General features: G+C 43.2%; 1 protein-coding gene across 1 annotated transcript in view; it reads right to left on the bottom strand.

The window, feature by feature from the left end:
* The window catches only part of KCNN2 (potassium calcium-activated channel subfamily N member 2), a 159,052-nt gene that overhangs the window by 106,279 nt on the left and 31,803 nt on the right, over positions 1 to 20,970 (bottom strand). The window contains exon 4 of the mRNA XM_047861190.1: positions 5,917 to 6,335. Coding sequence (XP_047717146.1) covers positions 5,917 to 6,335 — 419 coding nt within the window. The remainder of the gene's footprint in view (positions 1 to 5,916; positions 6,336 to 20,970) is intronic.

Raw genomic sequence — 20,970 nt, 5'->3', positions numbered from 1 at the left:
CACAGTCCATGAGTTCAAGCCCTGCGTCAGGCTCTGTGCTGACAGCTCAGAGGCTGGAGCCTGCTTTGGCTTCTGTGTCTCCCTCTCTCTCTGCCCCTCCCCTGCTCATGAGCTGTCTCTCTCAGTCTCAAAAATAAATTAAAAAAAAAATTAAAAAACTTTTTTTAAATATTCCTGGACTGGTTCAAATTAACTAAGAAGAGAATTTCTATTAGGTGTGAATCCTTCTTTAATATGGAGAGAATACTCAGGCCTGGTGGGGTTCATTCAAATCCAAATTTCAAACCAAGGATACTGGAGAGCTGTGTGTTGTATGAGGTATTGCAAACTTCACAAAAGGAGGGAGGGAAGGAGGGAGGGAGGAAGGAAGGAAGGAAGGAAACATTTAAGAAGTGTAAGATGTGGGTGACATTGTATCAAAATCAACTTTGTAAAAAATAAGGCAAATTTCTTTTTTTCCCTCTGTATCTTACCAGTCACAATCTGGAGATTTTTGTGCAGCAGAATGGGAAATCAAATGAAAAAAAAAGTGGGGAAAATCTACCATCACAAAGCTGGTTAATGATTTTCTTCTCCTTTGCATATTCACACAATTAGGAAATGTTATCTTGGGAAGAGGAAAGCTTATCGGGACTCCTGGGTGGCTTGGTCGGTGAAGCATGCGTGGTGAAGCATCTGACGTGGGCTCAGGTCATGATCTCACAGTTTGTGAGTTTGAGCCCCACATCGGGCTTTGTGCCGACAGCTTGGAGCCTGGAGCCTGCTTTGGATTCTCTGTCTCCCTCTCTCTCTGGCCCTCCCCCACTCATACTCTGTCTCTCTCTCTCTCTCTCTTTCTCAAAAATAAATAAATCTTAAAAAAAAAATTTTTAAAGGAAGAGGAAAGCTTACCAATCCGTTTTGTTTACAGAAAAGAAATGAAGACAGGAAGAAGTGAGCTGGTTGGTCTGAGGCCGCATCGCCCCTCCATGGCACAACTGGAATGATATCCCAGCCTCCCAGGTCGAGTCTGGTCTCTCTCCCTTCCCCGACATACTACTTTTGTGTCCTTTATGTAACTGCAGGCCACAGGCTCTCATTTTTTTTTTAATGTTTATTTATTTTTGAGAGACAGAGAGAGACAGAGATTGAGTGGGGAGGGGCAGAGAGAGAGGGAGACAGAGAATCTGAATCAGGCTCCAGGCTCTGAGCTGTCAGCACAGAGGCCAATGTGGGGCTCGAACTCACGAGCTGTGAGATCATGACCTGAGCCGAAGTCAGATGCTTAATTGACTGCACCACCCAGGTGTCCCAACAGACTCTCATTCTTGATAGGAAATGGGCAACTTTCACTTTCTAGTGATATGACCATAGGACTGGTCTGTCACCGAGTGACCTCAGCATGTTAAAAACCATGCACACTGCGAAGAAGATGTGACTCAGTTTGCCTCAGGCCTTCTGAATTTAGTAAAGGAACAGCTAACAACAGTTAAGATGGACCACTTTTGAAAAGAATATGTATGGCACATGCACAATTTTGAGGCTATTCTATTTCACTGGCCCTTTGCAGAGTAGATGCACTAGGGAACCACTTGTACAGATGTATATCCTGTTAAACTATGAAAAAAAAAAAAGCTTTAAAAAAAGAGGGTGCCTGGGTGGCTCAGTCAGTTAAGTTTCAGCTCAGGTCATGATCTCACAATTTGTCAGTTCGAGCCCCACATCGGACTCTGCGCTAACAGTGTGGAGCTTGCTTGGTGTTCTCTCTCTCTCTCTCTCTCTCTCTCTCTCTCTCTCTCTCTGCCCCTCCCACCTTCTCTCTCTCTCTCCAGATAAATAAAACTTTAAAAAAGCTTTAAATTATGCTTTTACCCACATTATTATGCTGTTATGTGTCATTTCTAACTAAGGGCAATCTTCATAAACTAAATGGGTTTATCAGCCAACGTTTTCCATATTTATTCTTCAAACTTTACAGGCACATCTGCTCCAGAAAATATCACAAGCCTCTAAATACCTTGATTCTGAGCTAACAAAGCATTACCATAAAAGACTCTACTTTTCTTTAAAAAGAAAACTTTAGGGGCACCTGGGTGACTCAGTCGGTTAAGTGTCTGACTTTGGCTCAGGTCACGATCTCACCACTTGTGAGTTCAAGCCCAGCGTCAGGTTCCATATTGACAGCTCAGAGCCTGGAGTCTGATTTGGATTCTGTCCCTCTCTCTCTGCCCCTCCCCGACTTGCACTCTGTCTCTGTCTCTTTGAAAAATAAACATTAAAAATAAATGAATAAATAAATAACTTCAATCCTTCAAATGCCATCCTTAGGAAGACAAGTTCTAAAACAGATTCAGATACTTGATGTTAAAGCCTAGTCACTACAGAATTTCTCGTAAAAGCGGGTGGAGTCAACAAACGTGCTGGCCTAGGCTCTTTCCCTGGATCCCATTAACACGACTGTAGATAATTTCAAGAGAAACAAACAAACAAAAAAGCTTAAACTCAGAAGGACAGCAAGGAGTGACAAGACAATATTAAGGGAGCTGAAAAGCCAACTGCCACATGAGAACTGACCTGCCTGACTTGAGGAAGGAGAACGCTAGACCAGGAGTGGTGAAACATGAAGCAGCAGCCATATTGGCTCTGAGAATCAACCACTCACCCCCACCCCAAATACTCAGGAATCCTTGGCACCAGTACCTCTGCAAGTGGAGATCAGGACGGAGTTTTAAATGCAAGGACAGGTTCAAATTCTGTGTAAACACAGGTAGACACCTACATTCCCTTCTCTAGTCTGTGCAACTGGTAGTGCCTTTTCACCACCCTGGCGGAAGCTGGGAGGTTTACTGTCAGGAGAGGTAAAGCACAAGATCTGTGGGCTGACTGCAGAGCATCAAGCACCATAGGGAGAAGGTTCACAGATGAACAGGTGAGCCCTCTTCTCTGCCCTGTCTTTCAGTTCCCACGATGCTATCACCTAGGCTGGCACCTTCATGGTAGGACAGGAGAACTAACTTCCCATGAGCCTGTCAGATTGCTCAGGAAAGAGAAAATACATAAAGATACTGAAAATGGTGTTCTGTGCCCCACCCCACCCCCACCCAAACATCCCTGCAGTGAAGCCCACAGTCAAGAGTTCTGGATTTGCACAAACACTTCCATCACTCAGATCCTGAGTGCCTCACTGGCAAGTACAAGCAACAGCTGAGGCTACCTAACTACTTAAGGAAACCTCCTAAAAAGAAGCCAAGGGGTGCCTGGGTGGCTCAGTCGGCTAAGAGTCGGCTTCAGCTCAGGTCATGATCTCACAACTCATGAGTTCAAGCCCCACATTGGGCTCTGTGCTGACAGCTCAGAGACTGGAGCCTGCTTCAGATTCTGTGTCTCCCTCTCTCTCTGTCCCTTCCCCACTCATGCTCTGTCTCTCACTCAAAAATAAATAAACATTAAAAAAAAAAAAAAAAAAACAGAAGCCAAAATCAACACAAAAGTGAATCTTTGGGGAAACAATGCATATACAAAGAGAAAAAAATTTCAAAAGCTATCATTAACATCTCTGGGCAAATAAAACAATGCCTCTAACAATAAAAGAATAATGCTAATTTTTTTTTAATGGGCATTTAGGGATCAAAAATGAGACACTGGAAATCAATATATATTAAAAAAAAATTAATTTCCAATAGAAAGTTTGGAAGATAAAAATGAGGTTATCCACAAAACAAAACACAGGAACAAAAATCATGAAATAACTCAAGAAAATTTATAGGAACTGAAGGACACTAATTCCAAGAGTGAACAGGAATTAAATTCTCAGTACTCTAGACCAAAATAGATTCACTCCAAGATATACTCTGATGCAATTGTAGAACAATGATCCTAAAAGCTTCCAGAAAAAAAAGGGGGGGGGGCATGAAAAAGTGAGAATACTATCAGACTGTTGGATCCTGGATGCTACAAGAAAATAAAGACTTCGATATTCTGAGGGAAAATGATTTCCAATCTAGAGTTTCATACCCAGCCTAGTTATCAAAGAAGCACTAGACAAGATAGGCCATATATACACATGTAGGCTCTGGAAAAAATCTCCCTCTCCCCCACATTTTCTTAAAAGCTACTGGAGGAAGAATTCCACCAAAATGAAGGAATAAGTAAAGACAAAGGGAGAAATGAGGTTCCAGAAAAAGAGTAGGGGCGCCTGGGTGGCTCAGTTGGTTAAACGTCTGACTCTTGACTTCGGCTCAGGTCATGATCTCATGGTTTGTGAGTTGGAGCATGGAGCCTACTTGGGATTCTCTCTCTCTCTCTCTCTCTCTCTCTCTCTCTCTCTCCCCCTCCCTCCCTCCCCCACCTCTTTCTGCCCCTCCCATGCTTTCTCTTAAAATAAGTAAAATAAACTTTAAGAAAAAGTTTATTTTGTGACTTACATATACAGCATATAAAGCATATGCCGCATATAAAGAAGCCAAAGGACATCCCTAACATGATGGACAAGGAAGTTAGAAGCAAGAATTGTTTTTCAAGCTGAAATTGATAGATTGCTCAATATACACAAATCTAGCAGAAGAGCATTTATATAATGGAGGTGATTTCTGGAAAATAAAAATCAAGATGCTAACAACATACTATACTGTTCAACTACAAATGCAGATCATATACTCAATAATGTTAGTGTGGAATGTAGATCATTGGCATTTATAGCATGTATAGGGAAGATGGCAATTACCCTTTTGGGGGTAGAGTCATGAAAGGGGTGTGCATGTGTGAAAAAACCCCTCAAACCCCAACTTTCATAAAAATCTAGATAAAAAAATCTAGTGGTAGCAAAATAAGCAATATCATTTAGAAATATGAAAAGCAGTTACCAAAAACCTGGCTCAATAAACTTTAAGTGATTGCTTCTGTAAAATCGAAATGGGGAAGGGGCATTATAGATTTGCTATTTTGGCAACAATTCTCACACAGATATTTTTCTTCTTTATCTATCTATCTGTAATAATATATGTAATATATAATATTATAATATATAATATAATATATATAATACAACTTTGACTTTCAAAAGCTAAATTAAAAAAAAATCTGGTTACTACAAAGAACATCCAAATATGTAACAGTTCTATAAACCATGAAATTGCTCCTATCTATTGCTCCTATCTATTGCTAATTTCAAGTTGGATTTTCCCAACCAAGATCACATGAGATCTCTCCCATCATTATGATAGAGTTCCTTCTATTTATGTAACAAATCTATTTTTGTTTGTTTGTTACATGACAAGGTTAATATCACTGACACTATTTACTAATGAATTCAGTCAGCCTCACTGGGAAACTCCTGAATTCTGAGAATGTGTGTCTAGCTTTAAACCACCACAGCACCTCATATAGTAAAACAAATACTTCCCAGTCTCACTAACTGTTGAGTTCAATAAAAACCAAATATTATATCTATAAGCTCCTTATCAACAATCCCATGAACACCATTATAAATAAGGACTACAACTGACAAACCACACTGAGATATTCCTTGAAGTTCAGACAGCTTGAATCCAATGTTTCCACTGGATTTCTGTCTCAACAATAATCTATGCTATAACCAATATGGCACCAACATGATTCGGTATTACCATTGAACACACATTTCAGGCAGAAATCTCCTATAAGATTTGTAGGTTTCCAAATTTTGCCACAGGTTATAAAGACAGCCCTCTACTGAAAACTGATCAGAAAGAAAAATACATAATCACCGAGGCATTACTGTAAGCAAAACTGTTAAGCAACGTTTTGTCAGGCTCATTTAAAAGAAGCCCAGTGGAGAATCCAAAGTTTTCAAGAGTGAGTCTCTATGTGTGCCTCTGGTCTAAATAAAACATGTTCTTTCTCCCACTTCCAAGGACACCATATGGCAAATTACGTTCTCAGGAAAAGAAACAAACTTACCTTTCACAAGCTCGGACAGTCCATGCGGCAATTATCCATAAGGAGATACTAAAAACCAAGAGTACAGTTCCTGGACATATAGTCATTAAAGTCTTCATAACAAAACGTGTATTGAAGTTTATCTTATTAAGTGCTCCAATGCTTCTAGAGGAGGCATCAGTGAAAAGTTTGCTATGTAAAAGCATGACTCTGGCAATCAGATAGAGTCTTAAGAACATTGGTATAGATAAAATAATGTCCACATCAGCGGTGGTTGTGGATGGGGCATAGGAGAAGGCAAGCCGGGCCGTCCATGTGAACGTATAATTCCCAGGTATGGGATGAATAGCACACACCAGTATTTCCAAGCAGATGAAGAAAATACGCTCATAAGTCATGGCTATTCTCCAGTCATCTGCTCCATTGTCCACCATGAACAACTGAAAAAATAAAGTAGAAAATCAGCTTCAGTATGGCATGAACGGTCTACAACGTGTTAGTGCAGATTTTAAAAATACATAACAGGTGACTTTTTAGCAATCATGGCAAGGTAAAGATTCTAACTTTTAAATGCTAGCCAGGTACGCTATTTTTAGAAAATGGTATTGGCGCAAAAGGAGAATTGGTTTTGCAAAAATTAAAATGAGAAACTTGCTACACAGGAGCTGAAGTTATTCCGGGGTCAGTGCTCCTGGATGATCGTGTAAATCACATCATTTTAAAAGAAAGGGTTGCGCCTATCAGCAAGGCACCCCACCCCATCCTTGATGAAGCTGGAATGGACTTGCCTTAGGAACAGTCTGTTCTCCTCATCAAGGGTCTGGATCTAATCCCTTCCTCAATTCTAACCACGTTCTCAGTGAAATCTATTTACGGTGCCTCTGCGGTGCTTATGGCCTATAATGCAACTGTACATGAGCGTTCTTATAGGAAATCTTAATTGGCTTTGGGGAGAAAACCACAAGGGACCACAGACAAGTGTGGCAGAAACATTCCTTCTGGCTTCTCCACCTACTGATCTACCTTCTCTTTTCTTCTGTTCTCCCTTAGCCTTTGCTTGGATTATTAATTTGTTTCCAATCTTTCCTTCTTCTTCTTCTTTTTTAATATTGTAAGGATTCTTTTTTTTTAATGTTTATTTATTTTTGAGAGAAAGAGACAGTGTGAGCGGGGAAGAAGCAGAGAGAGGGAGACACAGAATCCGAAGCAGGCTCTAGGCTCCAGGCTCCAGGCTCCAGACTGTCAGCACAGAGCCCGATGTGGGACTCGAACTTACGAATCATGAGATCATGACCTGAGCTGAAGTCGGACACTTAACTGACTGAACCACCCAGGCACCCTTCCAATCTTTCTTTAATAAAAGTTCTTTTAAAAAAATTTCTGTCATTTCTGGGGCGCCTGGGTGGCTCAATAGGTTAGGCATCAGACTCTTGATTTTAGCACAGGTCATGATCTTGTGGTTTATGGGACTAAGCCCTGCATCTGGCTCTGCACCAATGGTACAGAGCTTGCTTGGGATTCTCTCTCTCCCTCTCTCTCTCCTCCTCCTCCTCTGCTCGTACTATCTCTCAAAATAAATAAACTCAAAGAAAAAAATTAAAAAAACAACTTCTGTCATTCCTCATGCCACAATGAAAAAAATAACAAAGAAAAAGGAGAGAGATAGATATGTAAGTAGATAGACACACATTCAGGCAGACAGTGGAAGAGACAGAAAAGAATGTTTCCTGCATCTTCCCTGGCTTCTCGGTAAACGACTCCACCAGGCTCTAGGAGTCTGTAAATCAGAGGCATCATCTGGAAATGTGCGGGGACATTTCTGACTGCACAGCGACTTGTGGGGGCTCCTGGCATTTAGAGCCAGGAAGCCAGGGGTGCCACACATGCTGTAATTCTGGGAGTCCCACGCGCAAGAAAGACCCGTCTGCCAGAATGCCAGTGGAGCTCCCCCACTAAGAGATGACATATTCTTTGCCTTTTGGTAAGTAGCCAACTTAAGCAGAAAGCATGAGAGGAATGCCACCCAAAATGAGAACAGTGCATTCTCAGGTAATTGACTCGCAACGGAGGCGGGCAGGGCTCGTCTGCTCTACAGTTGGAGCCCAGCTACTCTGCTCTTGTAGAGTCAGGAAAGCGATTTTCCCATGTTGGCTACAAACCCCCCTTCTAGTTTAATTATTCTGTAGGCATAGCTTTTCCCCATGTTATTATCCCAGTAATGCTATCAGTGTTACTCTGCAAGGACCAGAGTCTGACAGCAAAATGTACCACACTTCTTCCTGGGACCTCGAGGAGATGGACAGCCAGCAGAATCTCTCATACACATACCGAATTTTAACAAATTAAGTTACATTTGGCAACATAACGGCTTGAGTGTTGCCTTTATCCTAAGTTTTCAGCTGGGGACTTTCAAAGTTTGAACAAATGCTAGTAGACAATGAAGACATTTTTTTTCCAGTTTCCAGGAAAGAAACAGATCGCAAATACAGAGCAGGACAAGTTGACTACAGAAATATTCTTGTTCAGGGATGCCTCAGTGGTTCAGTCGGTTAAGCGTCTAACTCTTGGTTTCAGCTCAGGTCACGATCTCACGGTTATGCGATCAAGCCCTACATCAGGCTCTGTGCTGACAGCACTGAGCCTGCTTGGGATTCTCTCTCTCTGCCCCTCCCCCACTGGTGAACGTGTTTGCGTTCTCTTTCTCTCTCTCTCTCTCTCTCTCAAAATAAATAATTTTTTTTAAAAAGAAATATTTTTGTTGAGTCTCACCCCTTCCAATACCATATTAACATAAAGGATTTCAATCTAACAGATACAAAAAGATTATATGGATATAATGGTAGAAGTCTGCTCAACTTCGTATCAGCGAGTGTCGGGGATCCCCAAATCTCTTGAGATGTTTACATCCAAAAGAATGCACCCTCAAACTAGTCACTCTGAGAGGCTATATACATTCCAAAGATGCTGCCACTGTCCTCTTTAGAACCTGCTGTCAGGGCGTGGCACAAGTCACATAAGAAAAATAATCCTATTATTTAAATCCACATTTCCATTTCTACCGAAAATGATATTACCCAGCTTGATTGTCTATTTTCTTCACCCAACTTAGCTCCGGATGACTTGGCAAAATGTCAAGTCCATCCCCAAAAGGGCTCAGGGTCACCAAGCCTCCAGGTAGTCCTAAGCTGTGCCACAGATTCAGAGAGAAATTCCAAGACAGGCTTTCCACGCTCTGTTCTGGGCAACAGCGACATAAATGTGGCACAGGTACCTTCCCAGGTAACTGGTGAAGAAATGCCAAGCTAGATGGGAGAATTCTGACATTGCTCCCAAAGAGCCTCCTATCTTTCCAGGACTGGCCCTCCCTCCATCACTCACAATGCACCTGCTCCTCAGACCTCCCAGCTACTCCCCTCCTGAACCAGGCTGGTTCCTGCCATTCGTGCCCATCACTTCAACTGTGACCTCACCACATTCACAGCTGCCCTCCCTGCTGTTACATGCAGGTGGGCCCACCCCGGTAACCTCCAAGCCGTGACCTGCTGTCCAGGGTGTTGCAGATGGACTGGGGCCACCTGTGCCTTCGGGCTCAGCTGAACCCGCAGCCTCACACAGGACTATTCCCCCATCCTCCCTAGCACCTACTCTGAATAATCACCTTTCCCCTTGAAGGCCATGCTTTCCCCCCAATATCAGAAATGCCCTCGACTTTCTACTTCGGCCACCATCACACCACATCTCACCCTTCTCCCCTTATTTTCCGATAAGGAAAAATCCAAAGCAATGCTATATCCCAAACCAGTTCTGCATGGAAAATCTGGTTTCTGTGCTTCCTCTCTCAGCTAGTGCAAATCTCGATGGTTCACTATAAACAAAGGAAAAGAAACAAAGAAGAACCCCTCCTCCAATCCCTCCTACCACCCCCCACTCCCAGCTCTGTGTGCCACAGGTGATATTTTCTGTTCTCCTTCATCCCCCAGCATGCCCACATGGCTTTTGCCACCATCAGCCTGCTAACAGGACTCTTGGGAAGGTCAGTAAACACATCTTAATTATGAAATCCAGTCCTTCCATCTTAATTCTTACTTGACCTGACATTAATCATTCCTTCCTTCTTAAAAAAGATCTCTTGGGGCGCTTGGGTGGCTCAGTCGGTTGAGCGCCCAACTATGGCTCAGGTCATGATCTCGCGGTTCATGAGTTCGAGCCCTGCATCGGGTTCTGTGCTGATGGCTCAGAGCCTGGAGCCTGCTTCAGATTCTGTGTCTCCCTCTCTCTCTGCCTCTTCCCTACTTGTGCTCTGTCTCCCTTTCTCTCAAAAATAAATAAACATTAAAAAAAATTTTTAAAAAGATCTCTTGGCTTGTGTGACATATGGCTTCCCCCCAACCCCCATCTGCTGCCACTCCAAAGGATCCATCTCTCTTTCCTTAAATATCCACCTTCCTTCAAGTGTCCAACTCTTGATATTAGCTCAGGTCACGCTCTCATGGTTGTGAGATTGAGCCCCGCGTTGGGCTCAGTGCTGAGCAGAGAGCCTGCTTGGGATTTTCTTTCTCCCTCTTTCTCTGCTCCTCCCCCACTCATGCTCACGCGCTCTCTCTCTCTCTCAAAATAAATAAATAAACTTAAAAAAAAAATCCACCTTTCTCCTCCCTCCCCAGCTAAATGCCATTACTCTCCTGAGGACCATCTCTGACGCTTCTCTCACTCTGTACCTTCCTGGACGATCTCCTCTATGCCTTCTATCTCCACTACCAGAGCCTTCTACCAAAAACTATCCTCCACCTTTTAATTGCCTTGGTAAAAATATCAATTATATCAGCCCCCTGCTGTCAAGATGGAAGCCATTCAAAGTCCCCCATTCTGCGATCTGGTTTTGCCTATCTCTTCAACTTCAGCACCTATTTCCCTTACCTTTATCTCCCTCTGGGTGCAGAAATTCCAGAACACAGTACCTTAACAGTGTTTCCGTGTGTTTGTGCATTCTGCTCCATGGGCTGCAAAGTCTTCCCACCTAGCAGATTCTTACCCCTTTAACACCAAGACTCCACGCTCACTTCTTTCTAGGACATTGTGCGTGCCCTAGCCAAATCTAAAAACTCCCTCCTTTATTCCATGATTTCTGTATATGTCTCTTATTGATACCACAGAGGAACAGTAAGGATTTCCTTGCAAGATTATCACCCCCACTTGTCTGTGAGGCTCCTTGAGGACAGGAGCCACGTCTACCTAGCAGAGAACAATAAGTACTTTCTAATGAAGTGCCTTATTACGATTCATTTAATACTGACTATCCTAATCACTGCATAGGTCCTAATGTTAATTAAATATGTTCATGGAAGTTGGGCATACAAAAGCGTAATACAAGTGAAGTGAATCTATGCCATGTTTCAAATGTGTACAGAACACATCCTACTAAATGCCAAGGCATTACAGCAACATCATTTTGCAACTCCCTAGGAAGTCCAGAGAACATTCTTCTTCAGTAACTTCCCCAGAAAAACTTTCTATCACGTAGTTGCTTTTTACTACAAGGGGTTTCATCCACACCTCAAATGAGTTTTTTTTTCGCTTCATTTGATCACGCTACATATTTCAAAGCCAAGGTTAAGGAAACAAACAAACAAACAAACATAATTTATTCTACTCTGCAGATAATCCCCAGCCTAACCTGCTGCTTATTCATCCATTTGCTAAATATCCAGGGTGCTCAACACTCAGTGTGCACCAAGCACTGTGCTACGTGCTAGCCGTACAACAGCATTTACAGCAGACAGAGGGTCTGCTCTGAGAAGCTAACTTTCACCAGGAAAGAAAGACAAAGTCAAGAGAGCAGACTTGAAGCAATTTGATAAAGTAATTATGTCTGTGGACACTGCTCTGAAAAACCAACAAGTGATGAAACAGGGAAGAATAAACTGGAGTTGACAGCAGATGTGGGCACTGGGGAAAATGTGTGCCTAAGTTCCTGAGAAGGGGGGCCAGTCCCATCAACAGCCAGGAGAAGAACCTTCTAGGCAGGGGAAATGGACAGGGAAAGGGCATGAGCTTTATAAAGCTTAGCGTGCTTGGGGCGCCTGGGTGGCTCAGTCAGCTGGGCGTCTGACTTCAGCTCAGGTCATAATCTCATGGTTCGTGAGTTTGAGCCCCGCCTCGGGCTCTGTGCTGACAGCTCAGAGCCTGGAGCCTGCTTCGGATTCTGTGTCTCCCTCTCTCTCTGCCCCTCCCCTGCTCATGCTCTGTCTCTCCCTCTCTCACAAATAAATAAACATAAAGAAAAAAAATGTAAAGCTTAGTGTGCTTAAGGAAATAAAAGAATACCAGGGTGTTTGAAACTAAATGATCATGGGGCTGAGTGGAAGGAGATGAACTGAAAGAGACAAATAGGGATCAGACGTGCAGGACGTTGTTGGCTGCGGTATCCAGACTGGATTTCATTTCAGACTCTGCAGGAATCCACTGAAGGGTATTAGGCAGAGGAATGGCATGATCTGGTTTACGGCTTGAAGGGTTCATCCTCACTTTAAGGGATACCAAGGACACAGGGGAGGAAGGACTACTGCATCTGATTGGCTGCAGTTAGTATCCCCATGACCTGGACTGGGGGGGTGGGGTTGCCATGGAAATGGAGATAGTGGGCGCGCTAGAGATATAGTTTGCAGATCTTGCTAGAACTTGCAGAGGGGCTGAATGTGGGAGTGATAAAAGAAAGAAAAGAATCCTAGGTGGCTGAGTTTCTACTCTGGAAAACACAGTGGCTGGCCATGCCATTTCCTGAGTACAGTGGGCTGGTGGGGGGAGGAGGGAAGCAAAGATTCTACGTTGGCCACTGTCATCTGAGCATAGACGCCACACAGCTAGCAGTATATGCAAGTCACTGAGAGAAATCCAGACCGGGGGAATGAACTTGGAAGGTATCACTAGTTAGGTCGTTTTCTGAGATGAGTGGGAAAATTGGAGGAAGTGGAGAGAAAAGGACAGGACACAAGGCCAAGTCCTGAAGGACCCCTCAGTGCAGAGGGCAGATGGAAGGTCGAGCCAATCTGTCAAGTAGGAAGACAGGAAAGTGCGGTAAGGAGTCAAGGGTGAGGGCTGTCATTCCAAACTGCAAAATAATATTTCCAAAGAGAAAATGGAAAACATTCTTAACATCCTAGCCATTCAACACCGGATTCCATGTCATGTATTAAAATCCACCTGTAAAAATATTCCCATTATATTGCATATGATCAAAATATATGATGGGTTTCAAGCTCGCTTGTGGGGGAGTTAGAGTAATCAGAATGACGGATGCCAAGACATCTTTATACTCATTTTTCACGTTGATGCTAATGAGAAAGATTTTAGGGGCAATGCATGACGACGGTTCAATCTGCTTGCATTCTAGACCTATGGTTAATGGTCTTTGCCAGAGGTTTCAAGTAACGTTACGTGCAGGCATAACACAGAATCTGTCCCCAGAAAATACCCTCCTGCACCACAAGCTTGAGCTTCCCAATGTAACTGTTTTCTTTCTGCTCTGATACCCAAAGTATCCTATCCTTGAAGTCCACTCTCCAAGATGAACTTGCAGTGGAGGTCATTCGGAGGAAGAGGCTCTGGAGCTTAGTGACAGAGACCTTCCTTACAATTAACTCACCTGCTGGCATGGGGACTTCTGCTCACCCAGCCCTCCAGAGCGAGGGGCTCACACGCAGAAGCCCCAGCTGCCTTCTGTGTGTGCTTTTCCTCCTCAATGGGGTTCTGAGTTCTGCAGTCTGATCTGGGACAGCATCTTACATATCCCGCATTTCCTTTCTAGTAAAGAATCCAGGGCAGTGCTCAGCACAAACGTGGTGCTTAAAAAGTAGATACTGAATAAAATACCTACAGTCGTGGATTTGTTAAGAAAGCAAATAGAGGTAAAATAACAAAGGAAACTCCAAAAAGGAAGAATAATAAGGGAGAAGCAGCCCCGACATATTATCAAAGTAATAATTTTTTTAAAGCTTATTTTACTGATCTCGAGAGAGAGCACAGGAGGGGCACGGGGGGTGGGGGAAGAGAGAGAGAGAGAGAGAGAGAGAGAGAGAGAGAGAGAGAGAGAGAGAGAGAATCCCAAGCAGGCTCCACACCGTCAGCGCAGAGCCTGATGTGGGGCTTGAATCCACAAACAATGAGCAAAATCATGACCTGAGCCAAAATCAAGAGTCAGATGCTTAATGGATCACCTAGGTGGCTCAGTCGGTTAAGCATTCGACTTCGGCTCAGGTCATGATCTCACAGTGGGTTCGAACCCTGCGTCGGGCTCTGTGCTGACAGCTCAGAGCCTGGAGCCTGCTTTGGATTCTGTGTGTCCCTCTCTCTCTGCCCCTCCCCCACTTGTGCTCTCTCTCTCTGCCCCTCAAAAATGAATGAACGTAAAACAAAACAAAAAAACAAATACCACGTGGGGAAAATGTTCACAACTGTTATTGGAACTGAAAACGTTCACAACAAAGGACTTGTTTCCCTGGTATATAGGTTCCTACAAATCCTTAAGAAAGAGACAAGCAATCCACAGAAAAATGGGGAAAGGACAGAAAGAGCAGGTCATGGAAAAGCAACTAAAAATGTCTCCTCGACCTATTGTTTTTTTCTTAAAAAGATGCTCAACTTTAATCATAGGAAGAAAATGAGATACCATTTTTTTTTTTTGACCTGTCCTATTGCAAAAAGATCAAACAGCTTTGTAACACACTAGAAGAGTGGCGGGATGGGGATACAGCTATGGTCATACATTGTAGGTGGAAGTGCACATCCACATGACCCTCGAGAAGGCGAATTACCGGGTTGGAAACACACATGTTCTTTGACCAGGCCATTCCATTTGAAATTTGTCCTACTGATATATTTGCACATGTGATCGGTGAAGATATAGGATCATTTAATACAGCATTGCCTGCATATTAGCAAAAGACTAGAAATGATCTAAATATCCACTAATAAGGGAGGGGGTAGCCACATTAGGGACTTCCACAAGATGGAACAGTATGACATTAAAACAAGATGAGGGGGAGCCTGAGTGGCTTAGTCGGGTAAGCAACTGGCTCATGGTTCGTGGGTTTGAGTCCCACATCGGGCCCTCTGCTGTCAGCACAGAGCCTGCTTTGGATTCTCTGTCTCTTTTTCTCTCTGCCCCTCCCCTACTTGTGTGTGTCCTCTCTCAAAAATAAACATTAAAAAAAAACAAGATGAGGAAAATTTTTATATACTATTGAAGAAAATGATAGAGGCAGTAACTGAGTTAAAAAATTTTTTATTATTATGTTTATTTATTCTGAGAGAGATAGAGAGAGAGAGAGAGAGAGAGAGAGAGAGACTGTGGGCCAGTGGGGGAGGGGAAGAGAGAGGGAGAGACACAGAATCTGAAGCAGGCTCCAGGCTCTGAGCTGTCAGCACAGAGCCTGATGTGGGGCTCAAACCCATGAATGTGCGATCATGACCTGAGTCGAAGCCGGACACTCACCCGACTGAGCCACCCAGGCGCCCCTGGAAGTAACTGAGTTTAAAAAATTACACAACTACATGCTACTACTTGTGTAGTTTTGTATGTGCACACAATATCTCTGAAAGAATATTCTAGAAAGAATGCTAAGTATGGCTTAGGGGAGGTAAACTGAGTAGCTGGGGATTAGAAATGTAAAGGAGACTTCTAATGGCACCATCATTTACTTAGCTATTTCAAAACCATGTGAATAAATAAATGTAAGTTAATTGATAAAAATAAAGGATAATGAGTGGCACACGAGAGGAAGGAAAAATGAGAACAAAGGAGGTCATCAGACATTCAAAAACATCCTAACAAATAGTCTACATGTGAAAAAGTGCAAAACTAGACGGTAGGAACTGACAGTCACCACCACAACCTACAGAACCAAGCACACTGAATCCAATTTATATCTATTCTGCTCACACACACACACACAAAAAAATAAAATAAAATAAATAAAAATAAACAAAACACTCTGCTTGCTAAGGTGAAACCTTGAACCATTACATTACATAACTGTTTTCAGCAGTGTGAACAAAAATAAGTCAGCTTTCTTGGTTAACCTTTAAACCAAATATTCAATAAAGCCAAGTGTTTTTTTTTCCTCATTCAGTTATTGAATGCTTCTATTTGTCAAACTCTGTGGATACAAAGACTAAAAACCCTCTCAGCGCTAGCTGAGGAAGAGAAATGCAACTGAATGGTTACAGTGCCTGTGGAAAGGGCCACAGAAGAGGAGGGGTCAGGAGAGGCTACATCATGGAACAGGACGTGGTACCCACCCCTCCCTTCCGCTGGGGTCGCCTGGACCCTTCGTAAAACTCAGGACTGTGACCTTCCAAGTTCAGCACTCGGATATTTGCAGGATAATGGCCCTGAAGAAAATACACGGAAATGTCTTCATCCAAAAAAGAGGCCCCTTCCTTAGAAACCAGCTTTTGTATAAAGGCGGGTGAAAAAGCCACCAGAGACGCAAGCCAAATAATGAGGCTTTTTCTTCATCAAAGCGTGGCCGAGAGAGACTCCATCAACACAGAAGTTAGACCGCAACCTCCTGTCCCAGACTAGGTCAAAGGACAAACGGGGGAAAAGAGACCAGTCTTTTCAATGGCCTCACTGAAATTTCCTACAAGACCCTCAGCCCAGAACCGGTGGGAGGCAGACACAGAAAAGCTATGTTCAGCATTCATGTCCAATGTGCAGTCCCGAGCAAAACTGGGAAGAAACAAGCAGCACTGGCACTTGTCATTCCCTCACCCCAAGCCCGTAGCCTTTCCCTGGCTTTTGGAACCTCCTGCACAGAGAGATTTCTGCCTCCGGGGAGGAGGATTTCAGAACCAACGCAGCAAAGTCTTAATCACTGCACTGCTCACTCCTCCCTGGGCGAAGAGCGTAGAAGAGAAAGAACTTGCCTGGAATGCAGGAAACCCAGGCTCAGATTCCAGATACTCTAACTTGTCCTTTGACCTTGGCAAGTCATTCAAACCTCACGGACCTTATTTCCATCATGTGTCACATGGAGATAATGTTCTTTGCTGCCTCTGAAAATAGTTTGGAGGATAAAATGAGCGTAGATCGTATGTTGCGGGCAATACTGTCGACTGGCTGACCCGGTGTCATTCCCACCCCTCTCCTACCCTGCCCATCTCCATTACAGAAATACCCACGTCCCCAGACTCTTTTGCAGGTATGTACAGCCATGTGAGGCAGCTCTCACCGGAAGTCAGAAGCCAAAGTTTGCTGGAAGACTCATTGGGTAGGCTTTGCTTTTCTGGATAGAAATAACATCTGGCTGGCGTTGCTCTCTTCCTTCCCTCCCTCTAAGCCTAAATAAGAATGGATGCCCTAGGTCTGCAGCAGCTATCTTGTGACCTTGAGGAAAAAGGCCAAAAGAATCAAAGTAATACTGGAGCACCTGGGTGGCTCAGTCGGTTGAGCATCTGACTTCGGGTCAGGTCATGATCTCACGGTTCATGAGTTTGAGCCCCGTGCTGGGCTCTGTGCTGCCAGCATGGGGCCTGGAGCCTGCCTAGGATCCTGTGTCTCCCTCTCTCTCTGCCCCTCCCCTGCTCATGCTCTCTCTCAAAAATAAACATTTAAAAAAAAAAAAAAAAAAGAATCACAGTAATACCAGCCCCGACATCTTATGCCACTGAGCCAGCCATCGCTCACCCGGTTTGTGTAAGCCTCTGTTAGCTGGGTTTTCTCCCATTTGAACAGGCAAAAGTATGCCCACGTTTAATTTAATCCACATTAAAGTGCTGTGTGAAGGTCTATAAAAGATAAAGAATGATCATTAACTGAAACACTTCGGGGACAGCGCAGCTAAACAATTCAAAGGGGATGCATCTCAAGTATTGGAATTTAAGGCACAGTAACTCTTGAGTGGTGCAGTTACTTTCGGGTGGGTGGCTTTGGTTCATGCCTTTTAAATATCAACCAACTGCTCAGAATATCGCGTAGTGTGACTCATAGGAAATGCACACACAATTTGGAGTCAGAGAAGCTTGGATTTCATTTCTGGCTTGACCACTTACTAGCTAAATGGTCCTGCACAAGATACTTAATCTCTCCCAGCCTAGGTCTGTTCAACTACAGAAATTTAAAATAACATCTACCTTGTATGGTTATTAATGAGGCAAGAGCCACTCGGCTCACCCTAGTAAAAGTGACCCCGTGAATAAGTAATAGTATTGCATGAGCCCTCAAGAGGGCAAAAGCACATGAATTCAATGTCAACTTGTGATATAAAAATGGGAAAATTAATCAAGGAGGAGGAGGAAGGGACTTTGTAAGGAAGGATATTAAAGCAAAGTCAGTGTTGAAAAAGAGTTCCAAAAACTTCCAATCATACCTATTTTTGAAAGAATTCTTACCATTTGCTCAAATTAGGTGTTTCTGACATTCTCCTCTTCTTAGACAATAGCTATCTACAGACTAAAATTCTAGAACTGAACACTGAGGTCCAGGGATGGTTATCCGACATCTATACCCTGCTGCTTTTAAAACTTCTTTAAAATCTTAACCCCCTTTCACCTGCCTTCTCTCAACCAGGCTCACACCCTCTGCGGACCCACTTAAGCATTTTACGTATGTTGATGTATTGCCAGGAAACTGTTCTCACATGGTCTTGTAATTTATGTCAGTTGACTCTCAAAATTACTTGTGAACTTCTCCAGAAAGAGAGGAGAATTATTTTTTTCCCACCTCGGTTCTCTGCACAGTGATGTCACAGAAAGCACTGAGGCGAATGGCTGAGGAGCCTGGGCTCTAGGATCTAGATTCTGACAGATTTAAGTTCTGCTGGACTTTCCACCTGTGACTAGTTCTGTGACCTCGGGAAAATTATTTAAACTTTCTAAGCCTCAGTTTTATCATTTAAGGAGGGTCTAATCAGAGTGTATCTCTCTCTCAGTGTAAGACAGTGCTCAACAGATGTTAGTTTCTTAGATGACGATTAATTTCAGTTTCTGTGTCCACAGTTGGCCTCCAACAAATGAATGTCCTCTTTTATTTTTTTACATTTATTTATTTGGGGGGGGGGGGGGTTGCTGGAGGGGCAGAGACAGAGAAAGACAGACAGACAGAGAGAAAGAGAGAAAATCCCTAACAGGTTCCGCACTGTCAGAACAGAGCCCCATGCAGGACTCCAACCCACGAACTGCGAGATCATGACCTGAGCTGAAATCAAGAATCAGAGGTTCAACAGACTGAGCCACCCAGACTCCCCTGAATGAGTGCACGAAAGGTGAAGTGAGAAGAGATGGACAGACACACTGACATCACTGGTCGTAGCTACTGGAAAGGATAAAAATCCAGATGAGAGGAAATGAGAAACTGAAATAAAATTCTTCATTGGTCACTTCTTTACTAACTTCTCAACACGCTTACATGAACTGTCTATACATGCTGAAAAGCATCCTCAAATCATTTGGGAGGTTGATAGGGAATAAATCCTAAGCAAGTAAAATAAACATGGCAAGTCCTAAAGCTGTGAAATAACTCAATACGAGTCAACCCAGTTAATTAAAAAAATTTAACCTGAACTGATAAAAACCGCATATTTTTATATGAAGCATTATAGTAATTATTGCTATTGGCTATAATGTGTTATCATCGCCTTAGTTATTTTAAGCACTTAAAACGCTAGCTAAAAGCCAGTCACTTTTATTATATAATTTGCCCTTATAACAGTCCAATTAAAGCAGAGACAATTGAAAGAACTTGGCCACAGTCACATCATGAATTACCGAGAAAACCTGTTAGCTCAAGTTCATGTCTCCCAGCACTCACATCATTTGATGGGGGCTGCCGGCTGAACTGAAAGGTTGGGTGCAAATCAAATATTTATAAACCAAATAAGCGCCTACCCACTAATTGACATTATGATTTCTAAAATGTCACATCTTCACTCTCTGACGATCCTGGACGACAGCAGCTGTTTGAACCTCCCGCTTCTCTGGCAGAAGCAAACACTTAAATAAACCTGCATGTTACATTCAGTGCCCTGTGGTAACAGAAATAGACTGCTTCCAAGTTTAGGCTTTCTCCAAACTTACAGTCTTCAGCCAGGACACTTTCTTCTAACTTTGGTAGTACCCAGCCTCAAACTGTCCACAGTACTTGAGATGAAAACATGAAAGCTGTGTCAAAGTATGGTCAACTCACCATATGTAATAGGGCCAGGCACTGCTCTAACCTGTTATGTGTATTCATTCATTTAAAACACATGACCACCCAATGGGGTACCTGGGTGGCTGTTAGTTGAGCATCTGACTTCAGCTCAGGTCATGATCTCACTGTCTGTGGGTTCCAGACCTGTGTCAGGCTCTGTGCTAATAGCTCAGAGCCTGCAGGCTGCTTCAGATTCTGTGTCTCCCTCTCTGCCCCTCCCCTGCTCACGCTCTGTCTCTATCTCTGTCTCTGTCTCTCTTTCTCAAAAATAAACAAACATTTAAAAATTAAAAAAAAATAATAAAACACATAACCACCCAAGAAGGTAGATGCTATTATCATCATCCCCATTTTAAGAATGGGTTAAGTGAGGCTCAGGAGTTAGAGAATGAGCCAGCGCTGTATGGTTTTAAAGTATGGGGCCAAGAGATGGGCCCAAGCAATCCATGTTCGAACCTGTGCCCACAGTAAGGACACTGTGGCTCATCACTTAGCCAGTCTAAAACAATTTTAAGGGGGCACCTGGGTGGCTTAGTCAATTGAGCATCTGACTTCGGCTCAGGTCATGATCACACACTTTGAGTCTGAGCCCCACAAACGGCGCTCTGTTGTCAGCACAGAGCCCGCTTCAGATCCCTCTCCTCCCTCTCTCTCTCTGTCCCTACCCCACTCACGGTCTCTTTCACTCTCTCTCAAAAATAAACATTAAAAAAAATAAACATTAAATTAAAAAAATATTAATAACATAGATGGACAGGGTAGGGGGATTAGAAGGAAGGTTTCTAAGGGTTGTTACATTGAGTGCAAGAAGAAAGAGGAATTCTCACTAACTTCAGACATCATTAAATATACATATTTGCTAAAAATTATAAAATAACCACTAAAAG

The sequence above is a fragment of the Prionailurus viverrinus genome, chromosome A1 (assembly GCF_022837055.1).
Source record: "Prionailurus viverrinus isolate Anna chromosome A1, UM_Priviv_1.0, whole genome shotgun sequence".
Taxonomy (NCBI): Eukaryota; Metazoa; Chordata; class Mammalia; order Carnivora; family Felidae; genus Prionailurus; species Prionailurus viverrinus.
This window is presented reverse-complemented; position numbering and strand designations above follow the sequence as displayed.